The sequence below is a fragment of the Clarias gariepinus genome, chromosome 7, assembly GCF_024256425.1.
Source record: "Clarias gariepinus isolate MV-2021 ecotype Netherlands chromosome 7, CGAR_prim_01v2, whole genome shotgun sequence".
Taxonomy (NCBI): Eukaryota; Metazoa; Chordata; class Actinopteri; order Siluriformes; family Clariidae; genus Clarias; species Clarias gariepinus.
The window spans coordinates 24,018,096-24,041,620 of NC_071106.1; the positions used below are offsets into that span (position 1 = coordinate 24,018,096).

A 23,525-nucleotide genomic window follows, 5' to 3' on the forward strand; every position below is an offset into this window, starting at 1 on the left:
TAACGGGCCAATCCAGGAGAATCTGTACCACTCCTTACTTTCATACAGATTACATAAAAGCTGATTATTTGTTTCCGAGTTGAATTGGTAAATGTAAAAGTAGACAGTTCAAGCTTTCTATAGATATGTATTTTGTGTCTCTCTGTGGAGTATTTGCTGAGTTTCAGTTCATTTTAATGATGTGTTTCTCCCTGCAGTTCACGCAGACCTAAGCGACAGACAGCGCACCCTGTTTATTTTCTTTATTTTATTAAATAAATATTTTATGCTCAAAGTTTTATTTTTAACGTGTGCATACAAAAAAAATAGACACTTTACAGATTTTATTAATATATAGATCTTGTCTGTACGATCAATACTGAAAGTGTAATTTATGTTCTTATTGGCGTCATCAGGGGAAAACGCCTTAAAACGCATATATGCGTGCGCGGACCTCAGAGGGTTAATCACTGAAAGTCTTTAGAAGAGCCTCAGATTCAAGAGGTTTTTAAAGTGTGGAGAGGTGCATTAAAGTTCCTCTGAGACTCTGTCCACACGAAGCCGGTGCGTTCCCTATTAATTTTTTTCGGCGTCGTCTCAAGAAATATCTGCGTACACACGAAACCACTGAAAACGGTGTAGTATATATGCCAGACCAGTATAGGGCTCTGTAATTCTGCCATAGAGATACAATATACATGGAGAAGAAGACTTTGAGCATGCGCATAACCTTGCGCGCTGTATACGAACCAATATTGTGTTGTCCATTATCGCTTGTTGCTCATAACAATTGCATAGAAGCAATAGATTTTGCTGTAATAAAGCTAGTAGGCTTTGTAGCAACACGAACACAATCATGTAGTCCGCTATTATTGTTGTTGCTGTTACAGGTGACGCAGCCGACACATGATGTGATGACATCATTGTTTCACAAAATATACGGATTGGCCGTACACACAAAGACGCAAGGGTGTCGTTTTCAGATTTATCCACTTTGGGACCCGGTTTCAAAAAATTGTGGTTCCAGTCTCCTAAAACACCGGATCCATGTGGACGAAACGCCAATACAATAACAAATGTATACGTATACAGTGAAACGCGTCTCCGTGTGGACAGGCCCTGAATGTATAGGTGAGAACAGCTGATTCACACTTGGAAAGAGTGAATAATTTGCATTTGAATGTTGTCTGGCATTGTAAAGCACACACACACTAAAAGAACAACAACCCAGGATTAATAGGAATAGGAGGCACTAAAGAGGAGGTTTTTTGTTTTGACTATAAAAAAAATTAACTTGCATTTATTTTTAGGCATGCCAGCTGCCACTTTTTAGTTATAAGTTTTCAGTACAAATCTTATAATGCCCACATGACATCAAACATTCCCCTTGTTAATATTTTAACTATTACCATCCGTGCCTAATTCCGCGGCCCTGCTGCTTCGCATATCTGAAGGGGAGGCCGCCTAACTAGTGAGCGAGAAACGATATTGATTTGGGCGCACGCCGTGACAGGCTAAAAAAACTATTCTCCTCAAAAATGTAACAGATGAGGACTCAGATTAATGTGCAAAAACTACATAATAAAACTATATAAGACTACATAGCCTTTATAAGACTCAACTTAAGCGCACTCACAATAACAAAAAAACATTGTGATTTTTTGAACTCAAATGTTTTTTTAAATGGTCAGAGTCAGTCTGCTTGCTGTTTTCCCCGACGCATCCATAATCAAACTTCATGGAAAACTTCATGAGTGCTGATTTAGACTATGGAGTAAATTAAAGAGAAGAATCACGGTGCCGAATCGAAGTCCTGAGCCCAAACCTCATTTAAATTAAATTAAATAAACAAATATTATAAGTAAAAAAAACAATAGTCCACGTTTAGAAACCGTTTATAAATTCTTTCCGACATGAGTTGGCCCGGTGTTATGCGCAGAGCGCCGGGAGATTTCCTGAAGCTCTGAAATCGCGGGGCATTTTTTCTAAATAGATGCTATCTTTAATAACTGATGGAGGTTTTGAGCTGTATACACACGCATTCCTGCCTAAACAACTTTTAAAACTACACCTGTGACACAATAACAGTAATATTTCGAACATTTTGCAGGCTGATATTTGGAGAAACGAAAGAATAATGAATAAACCAGTTGTTGGGTCAAAATAACCCAACCAGGTGTTCATTTGTAAACTACATCTCATATGAGCCAACCTGAGCAACCCAACAATGTGTTTAAAGTACCTGAAATAATCCAGAACTTAAATAACAATAAACAGATACAGAGATACGCTGTATAACAGTCACTATTGTATTTACTGCAACGAGCGAAAATGTCACTTTGCGCCACGTGGCGGCCATTTTACGAATGACTTTAAAATGCAACTGATTTATTTTGGCTGCTGACGTTTTTACACGGCGGTGAGCGCGATGGTAATAACCATTCCAATTGATCAACTACTGTACATCTGTTATGTTACAACTATATCATAACACTCAGAAAGACCTTTTATTTGGGGTAAAGTGACTGACGTGTCAAAATTTTTTTCAGCAAAGCCTCTGTTTTACTGAATAATCCACAACTTTTCATGAATGTGTAAGACCTTTTAATGCCCCCCACACACAGCAGACCAAATGTCATCAGCACGTCCCTCCCCCAAACAGCGCAGCAATGAGCATTTATTTACATCTGAACTGAGTCGTTTACATAAATCACTAATCAATAGCTCATCATATCAATTTATTCATACAGATGTACATGCTTTACATGGAAATTTACAGGCTCGTTACTGAATGATTTACTCTGACAGAGCCATAAGAATAGTGGCAGCTAAAACACCTAAATCTAAATAAAAATGCTTTTCTAAACATGGGCTATTGTTATTTACTTACAATACTTGTTAATTTAATTTAAATGGGATTTGGACTCCAGGAAGTTAAGCCGTGAACCTCCTCTTTAATTTCCTACGTAGTCTAATAAGCCCTCAACCGACGCATAAATTTTTCCAGACCGCACCGGCAAACGTAGTCTAATGATTATAAATGTGTCGGGGAAAAACAACAACGAGACTGACTCTGAACATTTTAATAAGTCATTGATAAATTAGTGATTTCTTTTGGTTTCACCTGTAATAAAGGTGTCATTGTCTCGTCATCTCTGCATCGGTGGACGCACCTTTAATTCACTTTTCAAATTACGAATTACATCGTCTAAAATTAGACATCTAAAATTGTTTTCTATTAGTTTATATAAAAGCAGAAGTAAAAAGTACATATTTTTCACGTCTGTGAGGCGAGTATACACGTAGTTTTGGTTCATTTTCTGACGCGCTCAAGTTAACCGAAAACAATACAGAATAGCGCATCCTGTTTGCATCTGTTTCAGTTTGTGATTGCACAAGCGTCTCCCTAACTCCACCCACTTCAGCCAGCCCTCCGGCTGTACCCATGCGGATTGGATGCACCCGGATCTCTCTGGAGGATTGGCAACATTGGGTTCAGGCCGGGGTGTGCTTTTACTGTGGGATTATCGGACATCTGCGCCTTTAGTGCCCATTAAAAGTACAGCCTTTACCAGTGAACCTAGGCACACTACAGGTGGCGCCCCAAGCACAGTGGCCTAGTAGCCGCTCACTTTTCCGTCATGCTTCTCCTGGATAACCATTTCAGCGTCCTTTATGCCCTCATCGATTCCAGCTCAGAACAGAAGTTAATCTGTGCTGCAAAAGTCAAAGAGCTGCATGTGCCAACTCTCCCCCTGGAATTCCCACTGTCAGTCCGCGCCCGTGATGGAACACTCCTCCCTCCAATTACCCAGCGAACTGCACCAGTCACCCTGAGGAGATTTCACTCCTGGTCATGCAAAAGGCTCAATCCCAGTTAGTTCTCAGGTGCCCCTGGCTCATTCGTCACAACCTACAGGTTGATTGGAGAAATAAGGCCATTCTTCAATGGAGCCCCCTCTGTCTGACCTCCTACCTCAGATCCACTCTCTGCCCCACTCCAATATCTGCCCCCTCTAAGGAATTCCCTAACCTTTCCAAGGTTCCGCAGGATTATGCTGATCTCAGGATGGTGTTCAGCAAGCATCTGGCTGTCTCTCTTCCTCCTCACCGACCGTATGACTGTGCGATTGACCACCCGCAAAAAGCTCCAGCATTTCCTGGGTTTTTCCAACTTCTACAGGCGGTTCATCCCTAACTATAGCACAGTAGTCGCGCCACTCATCTCTATGACCTCACTAAGGTTTCATTCGCTTGGACTGAGGTAGCCGCCAGGTCATTTAGTAAGCTCAAGAAATGGTTTACCTCTGCCCCAATTCTCCTCCAGCCCAATCCCTCCCTCCAGTTTGTTGTTGAGGTGGACGCCTCAGATTCTATCTGATTCTATTTGTGATAGAGACTATCACAAAGGTCACCAAAGGACAATAAGCTTGAACCCATGCTGTTTTCTTTCTCACCGACTCTCTCCCACTGAGAAGAACTACAATACAGGTGATCGGGTGCTACTGGCAGTAAAGCTCACACTAAAGAAGTGGAGTCATTGGCTAGAGGGATCTAAGACACTGTTCCTGGTCTGGACGGACCATAAAAATCTGGAATACCTCAGGACAGCCAAATGCCTCAACTTCTCATCAAGCAAGGTGGTCCCTGTTCTTTTTTTCGCTTTAATTTCTCCCTGTCCTATCACCCGAGCTTCAAAAACACAAAGCCAGACATGCTTTCCCGTCAGTTCTCCCCAGTCCAGGATTAAGCATCTGAGGCCACCATCTTGCCCTCTCAATGCATCATAATGGTAGCACTTTTGGACATTGAGTTCAGAGTCAGGGCCGCATTCCATAAAAAGCCCGGTCCTCCAGGAACACCCAGGGACAAACTTTTTGTGCCATAGGCAGAGTGAACCTGTGTCTTAGAATGGGGGCACAACTCAAGGCTAGCCTGCCACCCAGGAGCGGCACGCACATTAGCTCTCGTCCAACGACGCTTCTGGTGGACCACCATGAGGGACGATGTCTGCTGCTTTGTGAACCCCTGTGACGTATGTGCCAGAAATAAGACCAGCAACAAACCCCCTGGTGGCCATCTTAGACCTCTTCCTATCCCGCATAGATTCTGGTCCCATATAGCCCTCAACTTTGTCACTGGGCTCCTTGATTCAGAGGGTCACACCTTCATCCTCACGGTAGTGGACAGTTTTTCCAAGGCTGTTAACTTTGTTCCCCTGTCCAGTCTCCCCACTGCCAAGGAGACAGCAGAGCTGTTAATCACAAATGTTTTCTTTATGGGCTCCTGACGGATATTGTATCAGACCGCTGACCACAATTTGCTGCACAGTTCTGGTCGGCCTTTTGTAAGCTAATCGGTGCTACGCCAAGCCTATCATCTGGATATCACCCACAGCCCAACAGCCAGACCGAGCAGGTCAACCAGGACCTTGAAACAGCCTTACGGTGTATGACTTCAAAGGAGCCCCATTCTTGGAACCGGATGCTCCCATGGATCGAATATGCCCACAACTCCTTGCCTACATTGGCCACTGGCCTCTCACCTTTTCAATGCTGTCTGGAATACCAGCCCCCACTGTTTCCCTCTCAGGAGGGAATCCTAAATGAACTTTACTCCTACGAGTGATTCTGAAATATTTAGGAAATACAGGGTCAGGGCCCATATTCATTAAGGATTTCAGAATAGGAAATTCTGAAATTAGCTCCTATGTGGACAAAATTGAGTAACACTCAATCTTACTTAAACATCTTTTCTCAGTGCACCTCTCTGCCTGAACACCATTTTCTTACTACTTTTAACTGGTTGTACCCCTCCAGCGCTGTCCTAAATTTTTGTGAAGATAGAAGAGATTTCCAGTTAAGAACCACCTTGAGACACTTAGTAAATGCAGGCCCTGGTCACTTGATTGCTGCTTGCTTTAAAAAACTAGGCAAAAAATCCAATGGAAAAAAAAAATTCTAAGAGTATGCCTGGAGAGTTTACTTGATCCTGCCTTTAAACCTTTTATTCTGGTTGGAGTAGTTTCAATCTATGATACAGATTCAGAGGCCTAAACCAGTCAAATTCTGAGAGAAACATCAGTCATTTTTAAAAAAAATGTGTCCTTTCTTTGTCCAACCAGTCTAGCTGTGGTGCAGACGCTTTAAATGGCACGAGAAATTAGTTGTGAATGAAATGGTGTGTAAAGGGGTGGTCCAGGGCATGTGAAAGGGCATGACAGCCAGGAGGAAAACATGAGCATGTGAGGAAGAAGACATGACAGCGTAAGAAAAAAGGAGAGATGAAGGCGGTTTGTGATGGAATCATGGCACCTCTGCTGTCCACTGCACACTTTTGTCATGTACCTGTTTCATTTTTGAAGAATTTGGGTTGTGGGTAGGTGCTGTCTGCTTTCACCCTTTTTTCTGGAGTTTTAGCAGTATGCATGTTGAAGAAATGGGCTTTCCCCAGCCACTCAATATGTTTCTCCACTCAGGCCATCGGAAATATACGTTTCAGATGGCTTAAGTCATTACAGAGCCCTTTCGTTTTGAGAACTACAGTGATGGGGATTGACCAGGGGCTATGGCCCTCAATAATGTCATCTCTAAGCATTTTGTCTACTTTGGCTTCAGTGGCATGACTGCAGGCCTTCAAGGCACAGTATTGTTTATGTGGACAATCATGCCCAGTGGAAATTTTAATATCATGCCTCAGTCCATCTTTTTTAATAAATTTACAATATAATGATAAATCTTATAATCCACCACATGACAGAGCATTCTTTTGAGTATCTGTTAGAAGTACTCCTCAAGGCTGTCCATTTGGGCATGGTACATGGAGGATCTGTTTTACAACAGGCATCAAAAATATCTGCCATTATTTTAGATATAAAATGGAGTACCTCGATTAGTAAGAAGCTCCTTCTGTAGACCCATGCTATTATCTTAAGTCTGGCCCATTGACGCTGGGCATGGCAGGAAAGATTTTCTTCATCACTGCTGGTGGCAAGGAGACATTTTTCCTTTTCTCCCTGTTTTTCTTTTCTGTTTTTGCATGTAGTCCAGCCAATCTCACCCTAGCAGAAGAGGAACAGGCAGATTAGGAATTACCCCTGCAGTAACAGTGTTTTTTCCTGCTGCTTCCTCCATTTCCTCTGATGCAGCCCCTCTGGTGGGTGCTGGGACACACACAGACTTGGCTGACTCAGGTTTGGTGGGCAAGGCTCATCACTCCAACTGTTGCATATGTTAAACGCATAAACATTTAAATAATTAAGGACAGACAAAGCTAATCTTTTTTAAAAGATCGCTCTGTGTCTGCCATAATAGTGGTTTTTGAATCACAATGGATGTTTTTGAATCACAAGATCTCTGTGACATAGAAGGAAGGTTCGGCCTAATAAGCATACTTAAAGTACAGGCTGCATTAAACAATAAAAAAATATATTTTCTTAAAAAAAAGATTTGCAGTGGTGTCACTGATGGTTGCCTTGGTGTAGAACCCTCCAGTTGTCTTACTGTTTTTGTTGGTTTGTCCTGTTTTTTGTTTTTTAAATATAATCGGAACTGCTGACTAAACAATCGTCTACCAGATTTAGATTATTCTGACATTTTACTGAACATTGTAACTGGCAGAGCAGCTGCGTTGTTTAGATGCTTTAAAGAAGTGCAGGTGGAGAAAAAAGCCAGCAAGGTTGTCAAGCTCAGACAGCGCAGCTTTATACCTGTGCTGCCTACTATCCATCTGGCAAATCTCTACTCTCTTCTTAACAAAATGGACGAACTTCTTCTGCTCTCCCGGATAAATAAGAACTTTTTAAACTCAGCTGCTCTGTATTTTATGGAAACCTGGCTGAGCCATTACGGACAACGTGCTACATCTGCCAGGCTTCCAGCTGTTTAGAGCAGATTGCGACACAGAATTAACAAAAAATTGTGAGGCAGCGGGGCATGCTTTTACATCAATGAACGTTGGTGTACAGAGGTAACAGCAATGAAGATGCGCTGTTCCAATCTAAAAGCGTTCTTTATTAACTGTAAGCCTTTCTATTCATCTCGGAAGTTTATGTCGTTCATTCTGGTAAGTGTTTACATTCTTCTATATTCATGTTTAAATGCAGCGCTGAAACAGCTCTGTGATCAGATCACAGATATGGAGCTACAACATTCAGACAAAAATATTTTGGACCACTGCTAAACCACAATGATGAATGCATTTTTCTCCACCCCCAGAGCAGCTTTAGAACTTTCTGACTACTGACTGGTTCATCTTCTCCTGACCTAAAGGCAAGAGCTTAAATCTGCTGAGCCTATAATAAGGTACAGTAAAGCACAGCAGCCTGTTTCAGCTGCACGGTTTGAAGTGTTTTTAAAGCTGTTGCTACCAATCTTCCTCCACTTCGAGTCTATGAGTGTTCAACCGACCTTCCAGAAACAAAAGAGAAGGAGCACTCCCTGCCCATATAGCATTATACCAATAAGTTTAAAATCCTGCACTGACCAGCTGGGACCCCATCTTTACACAGATCAACAGATCTTCACAAATCCCTTCCTGCATATGGCTGTTTGGTGCAGTCATAACAACCTGGAGCTGGACACACTCAAAACAATAGGGATAATTGTGGACTGCAGCAGAAACCTCTGTGCACATCCCCTATTAACCATCATAAACAGTACTGAGTTATTCCAGTTTCTGGGCATCACTAACTCTTAGGCCTTGAAGTGGGACAAGCATATTGACTCTATTAATAAAAAGGTCCAGCAGAGGTTGTATTTTCTTAGCCAGCTGAGGAAGTTAAACTTGCCACAGGAACCCCTCACACATTGCTCCTTGGCCATCATTAAATTTATCCCGTGCACTTCAATAACTGTATGGTTTAGCGCAGCTACAAAATCAGAAAAGTAGGTTCAGATGGTTCAGACTGCTGAAAGGTTTATTGGTGCTCCCCTACCCACCCTTCAAGAACTGTATATTTCCAGAGTAAAGAAAAGTGCTCAGAAATTCACTTTGGACTGCTCACATCCAAGCCATATTATCTTTGAACTTTTGTCCTCTGGTTGGTGCTACAGAGAACCAATCACCAGAGTTGCAATTAGGTGCAATACTAGTATAATAAACACCACTGATATTTATTTACCATTACCCCACATCCTATTCCATTTCTTGTCAATTGTTTATTTGTTTATTTATTTAATTAACTATTTTTTATTTAGTTTGTGTGGTGTTGTCATCTCTGGAAGCATCTGTCACCAATTCCTTGCATGAAATCTCTTTCTGATTGTGATAATAGTCTGACTCGTATCTTATGATTATTCTTTCTATTTATTGTGTAAATGTATAGTCTGAATCAATCTTTAAAGCATTTTTGGCTCGCTATGAATTCTGATGTTGCCATGTATAGCTGCTCCTGTCATGTGTGTCACATTGCAGGAAAGCCTAACTACTTATGTGGAGACTATATAGTCTCATGTGCAGAATCTATTTTTTTAAGTTTAATAGTTTAGGTCCTAGATTATGTGGAAACATGGGATAACCATTTTTGTACATTAGAGCATATGTTTGCTCACCTCCAGACAGCCTCTAATTTTAAACTTTTGACATTTTCCCTCTGCATTAAGTCCTTTGCCACTTTAAATGTAAACAAGACCAAAGAGAGTTTTAAGATTTGTATGGCTAATTTAATTTGTATTTACCAATTTAAAGGTAAAGACTAGCAAAACATTATTAATTTTATTTTGAATATTTTCTTATCTAAAATAAATGAATTACCAGTTACACCGCTGCCACTATTACACGCATCATTTTATATGGTAGTGTTATGGCAGTCAAATACTTAGAGTAATTGGTTAGTTGGTTAGTTTCTCCTATATTACAGTTGATCCAGTGTGGTTTAAAAAGGTTCTTACAAAACACACACTCTCTCTCCCTCTATCTCTCTCTCTCTCTCTTTATTTCTCAGGGCTACAGCTATGCATCATGGACAAATCATTTTTAAGGACACTCTGGCCAAGCAGCTGTGCGAGCTGGAAGGTAAGGATGCTTTCATCTTTGTTACTACTAAACAGGAGGGTAGTCAGTGAGAGAAACTCAGTGATATGGCAGAAGAATCAGGGCAGGTGGCAATCCAATAGATTAAATCCAATAAACAAAGCAAGGGTCGGGAGGCACGCGGCAGGCAGAAATGAGTAAACAGACGATCGGGTTGGCAAGGAGGAATTTAAAACAGGATTAAACACTCAGAAATGTCAGCAACTGCAAAACAAGACTTTGCGACATGCACTCTTAACCTGAATTAGTTGACTTTACTAGAAATTTGCGTGGAAACCCGTTGCACTAATCAAGATTAGTTTTTACAAATCTAAAACTAAATGGGTTAAGCTTTATAAACATTAAAATGTTAGTGGGTGCAGTAGACAAATCAGGTTTGCATTAGTAGTCTTTACTAAAAAACATTAGTTCACACTATTTTTTTTGGTGTACAATTTATATTAAAAAATCTTATTGAATATTAATTCTAAGTATTGATGTTATATTACATAATGCCTTATAATTAAGAAATACTAGGTAAAGAAATAAACTTACCACATTCCAATGTTTTTATTATTATAAAAACAGGCAGTACAGTGTATTCATCCATGTATGAACTTGTCATACAAAAGACAAGTAACATTTTTTGACATGCCATTCTTGTTTGCTAGTCAACAACTGTACAAATTGCTTATAGTAACATGAACACATAGTATTCAACAATATGCCATATCCCTCTGAATGACTAAACATGCATTAAAACTAGATAGCCTTTGGCAAGTCTTTAATGCTTTCCATCACAACTTCTCCCTCGATGACAATCTTAAATGAGGCTGGATTGAGATGCAGAGAGGATGGAGACACAGCACCTTCACGCTTAACAAGGAGGATTCCAAGGTCAAGGTCTTGGAACACATGATCATCAGCAGAGTCCTAACAGAACACATTTAGTCATTAAATAGCTATTAATTATGTTAAACAAATAGTCTGACACATGCAAACTAATGTATGAATTGGTTATGACTACTTTTTTAACTCTTCATTAAAAGGGTTAGTAAAAATCACACAACATTATTTCAATTTTTGATAAGTTAACAGCTATATAAAAAATCACTAATGCAAAACTTAAAGTAGCAAAAAATACACACGCTAGCATTAACCACATGGAAAGCACATGTAAGTTACATGCATGGACTCTTAACGTTACATGCATGAGTGCGAACCAAAAGAAAAAAAAAAGTTAACGAAATAAACACGTTGCAGCTAAACTGTAAGCATACAAAAACATTCCGGATAATGTTACGATATATGAAATGACAAAAATGGCTGAATTAAAAGTTAACGTTATATCTAAACCAACAGGGAAAAAAAGCATCTATCTGCACATTAACACTTTGTCATCATTTTAGAGTTCAACATCAGTCCATATTTTGGGTTGGCACTTTTTTTCAAAATGATATCTGCAGATAATACTCTTTATAAACTCACTGATTCAAGTTGTCTTAAAAAATTAACCGTTGGCGCGTCAACCCTTCTCTTGAGGCAGCTGCAGCTCTCTGCTCAAGCGACCTGCTTCAAAAAGCCCCTCCCCTTTTTCAAAAACGTAACATACTGAGTGATGTCTTCTTAACTTGATCAGTGTAGTCAACTATTTGTCTAAATAGTGCAAACAACTAATACTTTTTAGCAGTGACAACTTTTTTAAAAAAAACAATAAAGAATACGTAATGACTGCTTACATTTTTTGGTTTAGACAAAATCCGGGTTAAGAGTGTGGTAAGCGTGAGTGTGCTATTTTAAAGTCTGTGGATAATGGCCAACACCTGTATTGGTGATCAGCCCCAAGCACGGGGTTGTGGGTGATGGAGTCCAAATAGGAACTAGTACTCCGGTGATGGTTCCCTCTGGTTGTGATCGGATGGAATCGCTGAGTCTGAATTCATGACAGGTTTAAGGTTAGCTTTATAGGACAATGTATTACATAAGCACTAATTGTTGGCTGTCCTGAAAATAATTAATTACAACAATTGTATATCTAGAAGCAAGATAAAAAGAAAAATGTTTTAGGAACAAGTAATATTAACAGCTGTTGTCTTGCAATTTATGAAAGTTTTCAGACCCTTTCAGGTTTTCTATATAATTCACACTCATTTTAAAATTTATTCACATACTTTTTTCAAATCAATCTAGACATCATTCTACATTGTGTGACAATAGCATATTAACAAGTGTTTTTAGTCTTTTGTTAATTTGCATTTAAAATAAGGACATCAATATTCCATTTACTGTACATACAGTACATACTCAGAATATTTGTTATGACACTTTCACCTAAGCTCTGGTGAATTCTTCTCTTATTTCTGGTCTATGAAATGCGTTTACAACTTGATATGCTTTTACAAACTAATTTCATTGGACATGATTAGGAAAGGCACACACCTATCTATACAGAGCAAGACCTTTCCTTTCTGAGACCCTAAGCAAAATTCTGCTAAGGGGCCCTTCTACAGTGGGAGCCACCTCAAACAGTTGCCTGGAGCATGGCAGGTCCATGGCAGAACCATGACAAGTCCATGCACGATCTGCGCACGGAATGTGATCCCCCGCGATGACGCAGTTAACGATGCCCGCTGCATATACGCCCCCATGCGCCTTCTAAAAAATGGTTGCAATGCTGTATAATCCCGCCAGGTGAAGCATTGACTGCTACAGTTAACTGCAGTGTCCAAGCAGCCTTATACAATGTTCAATATATAGGCAGTTCTTACACTGTCACCATAGTTTTATACATAGATGATGTGGTAAAAAAAAGGAGAAAAAAGATTAATAAAACAGATTTAAATCACTCAATACACAACCCATGATCATTATGCTATTTTTAATTAATTATTTAATTAATTAATTAATTCATTAAACTACATATTGCAATACTACTGCAAGCCATCCTTAATAATCCTTAAATACACCCGTAACATCTGTAATTTATCTATAGGTGTGGAATACAAATGTGGGCTATGTGCAGTATTTTACATTACGGAGTATTTTATCTATTTCCGTTTAATACATTTTGCTAAAAAGTAAAGCTTAAAATGTAATTTATGCTTGAACCAGCATAACGTTCCCCTATCAAAGATCTGATGTAAAGAAATGATTAAACATTTATGACAACTGTGAATAGATGTGGCAGCAGAGACAGATTAAATCCACATAAACATTCACACTTAAAAACAATACTTAAAGAACTAAACAGCTCCAGAGGGTTAGTGCCTATTATCGCATGACAGGAATCACCTACAGTATACTACTGTATTTTTTTTAACTGCTTATATTTTTTGCCCTAGTTTCATTTGGTTTTATGCAATTTCATGTGTTATTTGTGTGTGTGTGTGTGTGTTTGTGCAAGAGAAAGTAAGAAAGAGAGCGGGTGTGCGAGAGAAGGCTTATATTGTGATATTTCCAAGGTTTCTTAAGCCTGGCTTACTATTACTAATAAAAAATATTTCAATGTAACCCATGGGTCTTAATCCCAAAATCAGCCAATGCTGTAAACAGATGACACAACAAATACCCTGAAATGTTTATTTAAACATTTAAAAATATATTTAAAAAAACCTAAATATGAAAAATAAACTATTATTGTTAAAGTCAGCCCGTGGCTGTTTAGGGTCAAGTTTACGGCAGCTTCTCAGTCTTTCATTATTTTACTTCTGACTTGAAACCAATATAGTTTTTAAAGATGCACTGTTTTAATGGACATGGCTGTTTTGTAATGTTCAGCAAAATAAACACTGTCTACAGTTATATAAATAAATAAAATAAAAAAAAATAATTCTGTGTATCTCAAAGTCATGATATAATAGAGACAAGTCTCTTCAGATCCTTCTGCACTAATGTTATTACGGTGTAAATTATTAACCTATTGATGTATTTCACGTCCGGAGAAAATAGACCATGTGTCTGTTTAGTATTTCTTTTAAACAGCTGTGTTTATAGGTGTAATCAGCCATTTACAAGACAATGTTGAAAACTAATGGTTAAAGTGCCACCAGTGCGTGTGTGTGTGTGCTCCTGCATTCGTCAGGTTTGTCTGAGTCGGCTTCAGGTCTTTTGGAGTGCAGGGCCCATTTCTTAAGTCCTTTTATGACTCTGTGGTGGCATCAGCCATCTTTTATGGTGTGGTCTGCTGGGGTAGCAATATCTCTGCTGGGGACAGAAAGAGACTGAACAGGCTGATTCGGAGGGGCCAGCTCTGTTCTAGGATGCCCTCTGGACCCAGTGGAGGTGGTGAGCGACAGGAGAATAGTGGCTAAGCTGTCATCCCTGTTGGATAACATCTCCCACCCCATGTAGGAGTATTTGACAGCACTGAGCAGCTCCTTTAGTGGCAGGCTGCTGCACCCACGATGTGGGAAGGAGAGATTCAGCAAGTCTTTTTTACCAACTGCTGTCAGACTGTACAACTTAGACTCTGACCACATACGCTCAAGCAAACGCACACATCAAATACACCATTGTAGTTATGTGCAATATTATGAAGGAACATTTTAAACTTTATAGTGATGTGCAATATCTCCAGTCATGTGCAATACTATGGTGGAACGTGCAAATTTTCTTTCTGTTTTGGGGAACCACCATAACTGGGCAAAGTGCAATTTAAAACATTTAAAACATTTAGAATATTACTGTAAATGCCTGTCATTCACTCTCTGTATGTATACATATATTCATTGAGTACAAAAATATTACTTAGTCAACTGTGTTTATTTATTGTCTAAATATATATTTATGTAAATATTTTTTACTACACAGATGTCCATATTTTATAGCCAGATTGTATAGTATACATTTATACTGTTAGTATTTGTTATTTTATTTCCCCTATTTTAATCTTATTTTACTTTATTCTGTTGTTTCTTAATTTTTAACTTTGTACTGTCCACTTGCTGCAGTGGCAAAAGAAATTTCCCACTTGTGGGACTAATAAAGGTTTATCTTATCTTATCTTATCTCTTAACACAAACGCATTTGTGCGCCGACAGGATGAAAGAACACATCTTAGCACCATCTAACAGTTAGTAGTGGGGGCAGTCAGTACATTCTTCACTGAGATTTCTCACATTTTTATCATTTAATGAAGTTCTAAAAAAAAATAAGAAATTTTTTGGGGGGGCACTTGAGCACAAAATAGCAGAGACGCAAATGATCAAGTGGTTAATAATTATTGTCGTTTTCTCAAACATGCTTTTCTCAACTTGGCGTTTATAAAGATTCAGACAAACTGAATTTAAAAATGCTCCCCTAGGAAACTAAAACACAAATACACACACAGACTGAAGAGCAAAGCAGAGATGTACATTCACACCTCTGACCCTCTTTTGTCTTCACCTTCCAATCTGCCCCCCAGCACACATACAATTTGTTTGTAATGTACACTGTTGCTATGTTTGTTAGGGCACTTGGTTATACAAAGTACTTTAATGTATAAAACACTTACTTCCTGGTTTGTTTTATTTTAAATATAGTTTATTACCTTATTTAGCAAAATAAACAATGTTATCATTGTGCACAATATTAACCTGATATTAAATTGATGTCTGCGCTTGTGTTTAGGACAGCTGTGTTCATAGGTTTAATTAACGATTTACAAGACAACAGTTAATGCATTTGTGGATGGAGAGGTGCCTGTGTGCACTCCTGCACTTCTCTGTTGGCTTTAACACAAACATACTCAGTAACAGTCATACTCACTGTCCATTGAGGTTTCTCACCTTCCACTCCTTCTAATTTTGTCTTTGCTCTTTTGATAGAGTTCTTAAAACTAAAAAAAATATTTATACTGAGAAAAAACTATTATGGGTCACATAATTACAAACACAAACTAGCATAGATGATCAAATGTTTAACTGTTGTTTTCATTAGTTTCTATGACCAGTAATAATATTAATTATTATTATTATTGGCCCAACTCTTAGACCATTTAAAACAAAGTTGTCTCTTGTTTTTGCCCATTAAAGTAGTTGATTCAAGTAAATGTTTTACCCAAAAATCCCCCAACAATTAAAACACGCGCACACGACAATAAAAATACAATTTATTCTTCCAAAACTAGTCAAAGTTAAAACAGTAATTTGTATAAAACATGTAAATACATGTTTTATTTTTGCTTAAAGGTCATTAAAATACCCAGATAACAAAAGCTGCTTATCAGTCTCTATCTCACTTTTTTATAATAAAATATCTATTTCAAAAACTATTAAATATGGAACAGTTTAAGTCTTTATTTCCCCCAAAGTTTCAGACGTTTTGCAATTCTATGTTCAGAATATAGACCAGACTAAACATCATTCTAAAGCTGTTGCACTGTGACGTCATTCCTACTACAGCTTCCTCAACAGCTTGTTCAGGCTCCTCCAGTAGCTCCAAAAGGTCAACCGTCACCTGTTTGACCCCATCCTCCACAGCGGAGCTCTGCTTAAAGAGAACAGGGTAATTTAGAGAAGACAAAGATAAATAAACTTTACAGAATATCTAATTGTAATAAAAATAAAAGATATTTATAAATCTATAACACAGAGTGAAAAAATACTGTTTTTTAGGAATTCTGGAATGTAAATAAACTCCCTGTGCTAATGTTAACCATTGAACTTTGTTAGCGTTAGCCACTGTCTATCTGTATTATCCTCTGCACTAAATTAACTGAGAATTTACTTAATGCGCTTTTTATACAAATAATTTAATCGATATAACACTCGTATATGAGCATTAGTTAATCTCTAAAGCCAAACTATAACTTACCGAGCACTGAAACACCCCCCCCCCACACACACCTCCCCCACTCCTCAACTGATAAACACTACAGAGTCTTTATCCAGCTTGTTAACTAAGCGCTCACGCTACAGTACCATGCAAAGTCACAGCCAAAGTGTGTGAAATATAAACCCGGTTATGAGCATTTAGCTCGCTAGCTCTTGTACATCTACCCTCAGCTTGTGTCCCTCATGAACTGCATTACATTATATTTCAGTCACAGAAATAACCTGCAGATTAACTCTTGCCCAAAGAATAAATAAATGCTAAATTTATCCAGACAACACTCAGTCAGATTCTGAAGGCATTTTTAGAAAGCACAAACACTCTTCATTAGGTAGTGCAGCTTTTGTAATAGGGACATTAATAGTATTTTTGACGTTCTTGGAACTTTTTGAGGAGAATAGAAGTGACATTGTGAGTTTGTATGCTGTAATGTTTACTCCAGACTTGGTAAACAGACCATTAAGTTATCTAAAGTTACACCTGACCGCTGCTGGTGCTGGGAAATAAGCTATAAACTACCCTAAAAAAATGTATAAAACAAAACACAATTTACAGTGAATATCCCATTAAGCTGCCATCTTTATCTATGTAGTGCAGTCTGATAGCGTCAGTTCGGCGTTGGTGGGGTGTGTTTTTAAAATCATGTGATTGCAACTCAGCGCACCTAAATTGCTAGCTTGTGTTAACGTGTTCTTAAAAACAAAGTGCAATTTAGTAGTGGAACCAGGTTTAATAAATAAATAGGCAATAAATAAATAGGGTTTGAATGGGCTTTTTTGTGAAATCTTGACATACCTTTTTGGAAGGAGAGGGCGGGGGGATCACGCCCTCCATAGAGCAGCGCATGTCTTTCACTCGGCTGTGGCTATTTGACGTTACTCCCTCTGTACCTGTTCTGTGAGCAATTTTTCACTAACAAGCAATAACAGCTAATATACCCAGTGCTTTCACTACAATCCTCCTCCTATCAAACAGCTTGCTTTATCTGTCAGTGTAGGCCAACACAGAGCAGATTTAATAAATATTTTTTAAGCTAACAATATAAAAATCAGACCCTATGTATCAAACAAACAATATATTACTGTTATGCATTGACTGTTCATTGAATGTTCACATAAACTTTGTGCCCCTTCTAGAACCTGGGCATTTCTAGTATAAGCATACCAGTTATATATACATGTGCATGTAAAATACGCATTACATTACATTATATCCTGAGTATCTTTTATGCAGTTTTAACAGGATTTTTATTATTATTTAGTTCTATTCAGTTTTATTTATTTACATTTTTGTTTATTTGTTCTGTGTCAGCACATTCTCGCAAGTTAAAATTTTACTGTGGCCTAGTGAGTATACAACACTATACAGATGGAACTCAACTAGAATAATAATTTTACCACCGCTTCTCCTGGCAAATGCATTACGGTTGTGCATTTGCTGGCTTTACTGCTGAGTGGCACTATATAACTATAGATTGAGGCCTCAGGCCTTAGTTTATTCTCTTAAGGATTAATGATCAAAAAAAGTGAGTAAATGGGGTTAGCTTTGTGACAGATGAAATATGGAGGTTGTGAGAAAACTCCGCCCAGATGAAGTAGTGAGCCTAGGAGCGCTGGCGATCGGCGATAAAACATCTTAAATAGCACTCCAGTAGTTGGTTGGCCTGCTCTGTCTGACCATTAGTAGGTATCCAGATGACAGACTGCAGTGGAGTTGATCAGATGGCAGAAGGCTTTCCAGAACCGGGCAGTGAACTGGGGCCCGCTGTCCGATGCGATGTCCTTTGGGAACCCATTCAGGCGGACTACGTGTCCAGGCAGCACACCTGCCGGTTCGGTCTCTGTGGCTTGTGCCTGGCGTACCCTCGTTTTCAGGTCCAACTGAAGTGTGGCGATGATCTTTGATGGTGGTAGGACAGCAGCAAGGTCTGCCTGGGGGATGTCTTCCTCATGTTGGCGGGAGAGGGCGTCTGCCTTGGTGTTCTTTGACCCCGGGCAGTATGAGAGGTGAAAATTGTAATGTTCAAAGAACAAAGCACACCGTGCCTGTCTTGGGTTTAGCTTATTTAGCTTCCAGATAGTGATAAGGTTTTGACAATCGGTCCAGATGATGAATGGTTTCCTGGCGCCCTGGAGCCAGTGACGCCATTCCTCCATTTTATGGCCAACAGCTCGCGGTCCCCTACACAGTATCGCTGCTGAGTGGGATCAATTTTTTGGGAGAAGAAACCACAATGGTGTAGTTTCTGATCTGGACCTCGCTTGGAGAGAACAGCCCCGGCACCCACATCCGAGGCATCTACTTCCACAAACAATGGCTTCTTTGCATCAGGGTGGAGAAGTATAGGGACGGTGGTGAAGCGGTGGCAAAGTTCATTGAAAGCGGGAATGGCAGTGGGGTTAAGGGTGAAGCGATGAGATGATGGACGTGTTAGGGTGGTTAATAGTGCTGCAACCGTACTGTAGTCCCAGAGAAAGCGACGATAGAAACCCTGGGGCGAGATGACAAAGCCCAGGAACGTGGTGGAGCGCTCGTAACAAGGGCACTTCTCCAACTTACAGTACAGCTGGTGGGCTAGAAATCTCTTTAGGACCGCCCTAACGTGTTGAATATGTTTGTTGACTGTGAGGAAGTAAATGAGGATGTCATCTAAGTAAAGGAACGCCCACCGGCCTAGCATGTCCCGTCCCGGAGAACATCGTTTATGTACTGCTGGAAGGCTGCGGGGGCGTTGCAAAGTCCAAAGGGGATGACTAAACTTTCGTAATGTCTAGTGGGGGTGATAAGCCGTCTTTTACTCATCACCCTCTCTGGATGGTGCCGTGGCGGAGCGCGTTGGCATGCTGGTTCACCACATTGCAAAGGTGCGAGTGATCCGCTGGGTTAATCGCTAAAGGCTCTGTCATTTTGTCAGGAACTAACCCGGGTTGACCAGAAGAAGCGGTTAGCGGTTAGCCCTTTGTAGCGTGGATGGTAAACCCAAACGCGGAAGCAAGCGAGTAGGCAGGATAACCACGCTAATTATTCGAAGGACTCTTACAAAAGGGGAGCAAGGGAAAAACACAAATTTAACCCGCGTCCTATAAACACACACTCGAAGCAGAAAGTAAAACCAAGAAAGTGAGTACTCACAAAATGGCTGACCAACCATCTGAACCAACATGGACGAACTCAATGACCGAGCGATGTGCTGCGCCATCTCGTCTTCTTTTATGCTTCCTGGGTCGCAACCATATCACTTCCGGGTCCTAGTGCCGGTCGCGGAGCGAGTGTGTGTGACAATAACATTTATTCGATGTCAGATTAATGTAAAGTCTAGATTTTATATGAAACAAATACTAACATAACCTACTTGGTAACTTTCAATATAGTTGGTGTTTAGTTGCAGGAATCAGGCGATGAGAGCAACAATGTCATCTGATTGTGTCGTTAGAGACATGAACACCTGACTGTATCAAGAATGTCCTGATATCAGAGAAAAGATGTCCTGCTATCCACAGAAACCTGATCTTGATGTTCATTTCAGGGGAAATCATCGTCATGGTCAATAGTGTGGCAGAAACCTCAAAAAAAGTTATAGCCTAGCATTTAAAAAAAGACCACACAGCATTTTAACCTATGCATGTGGGTAGGATGGGACCCAACAACTATTTAAGACCAGTGTTATTGGACTTTTACCGTCTCTAATTTAGCACGTACTGTATGTCTGTGAGTCAAATCCATTCCCCTTTGTGGAATGCCCTAATACATAGTATACAAACATTTAAATAGGAGATAGAAATTTGAGCACTGTAGTTTTTTTCATATGTTTGGTTGTCAATGTGTTATTTTGGTAATGAAATGGTTGTGATGTTAAAGCGCTGCTGCGATCGTTGAACTTAAATAGTTCATTTCCATGAACAACTTGTTTATAGTGGAGATCATCACAAAAAAAACTCATCATACAGACTAGACAGCAAGCAGGTCAAGGACACTCACACTGGACACTCACTAAGGACCACTGTTGGACACCGACATTTACAATATTAAATATAGTTTTTGCTCTATTTTTTTGCCAGTTCTAAACTTTATTTTTACATGTTTTTTTTTTTTATTGATTTATTATATAATTATCTTTTATAATTTGTGGTTTAAGATTTACAACATTTGATTCATTCTAATTTTCTATTCTGAAAGTTTGCTTAATTTTTCTTAGTTATTTTTATATTTAAAATTTGATTTCTTTACCTGTAACAAATTTAATTCTTGTTGAAATAATAAACAGATACAAATAGAGATAGGCTATATAATAGTTCATTCTTTGTACAAATAAAATTGTCTTCTAGTGAAATTGAACTAAACAACATTTAACCAATGTTTGATTTTTTTTAAACTCATTATTAAATATTAACTCATTATTAAATTTACGTATAGTAAATGTCAATAGCTCTGTTCTGATTTTTTTTATTTTTATTGTATTAAGTAATCGGATGTGAAAGTTATCAGTGTAGTATTTCTTTGATACAATATATTGTTATGACATGAGCTCTAGATACTTTTAGAAGCCATTTTGCTAATGTCCCTTTACGTCATCTGGTGGTCATTTTACAAATGACTTTTTGCGACTGATTTATTTTGGCCTCTGTCATTTTTCTGCAGCGGTGACCATGGCGGTGATAGGCATTCTGGTTGACTAACTACTGTAGGTATATAGGGATATTGTTATTAATGATTTTATTGTTATTTACCATGCTGTAATGTTTTTTCACTATGCTACATTTAAAAAAAAATTAATAAGAGACAGACTACGGAACGTAATTATTGTCATCACATCCATAATGTCAGCACAAAACAGGACATAAATGTCAATAAGACACACAAATTAAGAAAAGAGAAGCCATGGACAAAGATTATTGTACAATACATGACTTCAACTCTTTTTAGGCATTACCATGACAGAAACTAAGCATAGGTTAATGATAATTACAAAATATATGTGTGCTTACGTAGAAGTCGGCCTAAAACGTGTTAAAGAGGGGGCTTCAGACTTCAAACTGTGCATTTGAGTTTTCAGATATATGAGGTAGAACAAAAGTTATAATTATTTTTACTTAAGTGAGGAAAGCTACTTTGTTCATGAAGAAGATAGATTAACTTTTCCTATTGGAATTGACACAATCATTGCCCTAAAGAAGAAAATTATTTCTACATGCAACATTTTTAACTGTTAAGCATATCTGTGATTGTTTGTCAGACCATTAAATTAACAAGTTTTTATAATGTAAATGAAAAACTGTAGCCAGTTCATTCCTGAAGATGGGATGTGTAGTAAGGTCAATCATTGGAAAATTTTCTTATTTAGCACAGATTTTGTGTTGACCTGTTTTACAGTTATTAGTAAAAAGATATTTTTGTAATTATTGACCAATCGGGTGACAATATTGTTGTGCAGGAAAAACTTTATTCTACCTGGAAAAAAAATAATGAAAATTGCACAAGGGCTTTTGAGAATTGCAGGTGTGCTGGAAAATTAGCTAAATCAATTAAGCAATTATGATATCATTTATTTGATTTAGTTATTTAATATTTAAACCAGTGTAGGGATGAACAGGCCCCCAAAGAGAGCAATCAATTAAAAACATTCCAGGACCTCTCTCTCAGCTGAATGGCATCATCCCGCTAACCGGTCCACTACACAGCAAAAATATGTTAGTATATTATGACTAAAATAAAGCGGCTCACATCGGCGTACGTTTCGCACAGCGCTTATTTATTGATTTGTGTTTGTTGTATTTTTGGGAATGAATGGCGCGCGTTCATCTGCCTTTTGATCAAAACTCTGCAAAGTGAAAGAGCGCACACGCGCCATGGGTTCACACGAACATTTTACATTTGCTAAAAGGCTTATTCACAACTACATTTCAGCCATTAACAGACATACATTGTGCTGTCTTGTTGTTTGTAATCAGAGTATTTTAAGAACAAAATGTAACTACTGTTTTTTGTACATGCTTTTATTTTGCACTTTTAATCTCGCTGCTCATATGAGCCGATACGAGCAGCTTTGTTTCAGTCATTATATTCATCTGTTATAAAGAGGGGCAACTTCTGCAAAGCAAACTAAATGTAGAATTAGTACCAACAAAAAAAACAAAAACAATGGAGCACAAATTTATACTTGCTAAATAAACACTGCATTTTTTAAAAGTAAAAGCGCCCGCAATGTGAGCAGCTTTATTTTAGTCATTCGTTATCAAATTATTATTTGATCATTGATTATTATTCTGGTTATTATTATTATGCCTTTTTGCTGTTTGTGTTCAGCATTGAATGATTATTTGAAACTGAAGTGCTACGTGTGGATTCATGCCACGAGTCATTTTAGGATACAAAGATTATTACGTTGTGCTCGGACCACTGACCTTCTGGCGATTCCAAAATTTACATTGTTAGCATTTTTTAATCACTGAAATGGAAGAGATAAAGTTTTCTTATTATAACATGCCTTATATTATTTTTAATCACTCCATACACAACCCATGATTTTTATGCTTTTTTACAAATGGAAAATACATATTGATTCATTTTATTTGGTTAATTCTTATATATATATATATATATATATATATATATATATATAACAAATTTTTTAATACAGATCTGGCCTTTAAAAACGCACGTTTTCGGAAAAGGGATCCCACGACTTGCCGCAGTTGCGCGCGGCAAGCTGTGAAAATGCCCTT

The 23,525-nt window shown here is 38.5% G+C and overlaps 1 protein-coding gene across 1 annotated transcript in view; it reads left to right on the forward strand.

Moving 5' to 3' along the window:
• reln (reelin) overlaps positions 1-23,525 on the forward strand; it is a 1,039,407-nt gene that overhangs the window by 252,590 nt on the left and 763,292 nt on the right. Inside the window, exons 7-8 of the mRNA XM_053500241.1 lie at positions 9,923-9,985; positions 19,458-19,483. Coding sequence (XP_053356216.1) covers positions 9,923-9,985; positions 19,458-19,483 — 89 coding nt within the window. The remainder of the gene's footprint in view (positions 1-9,922; positions 9,986-19,457; positions 19,484-23,525) is intronic.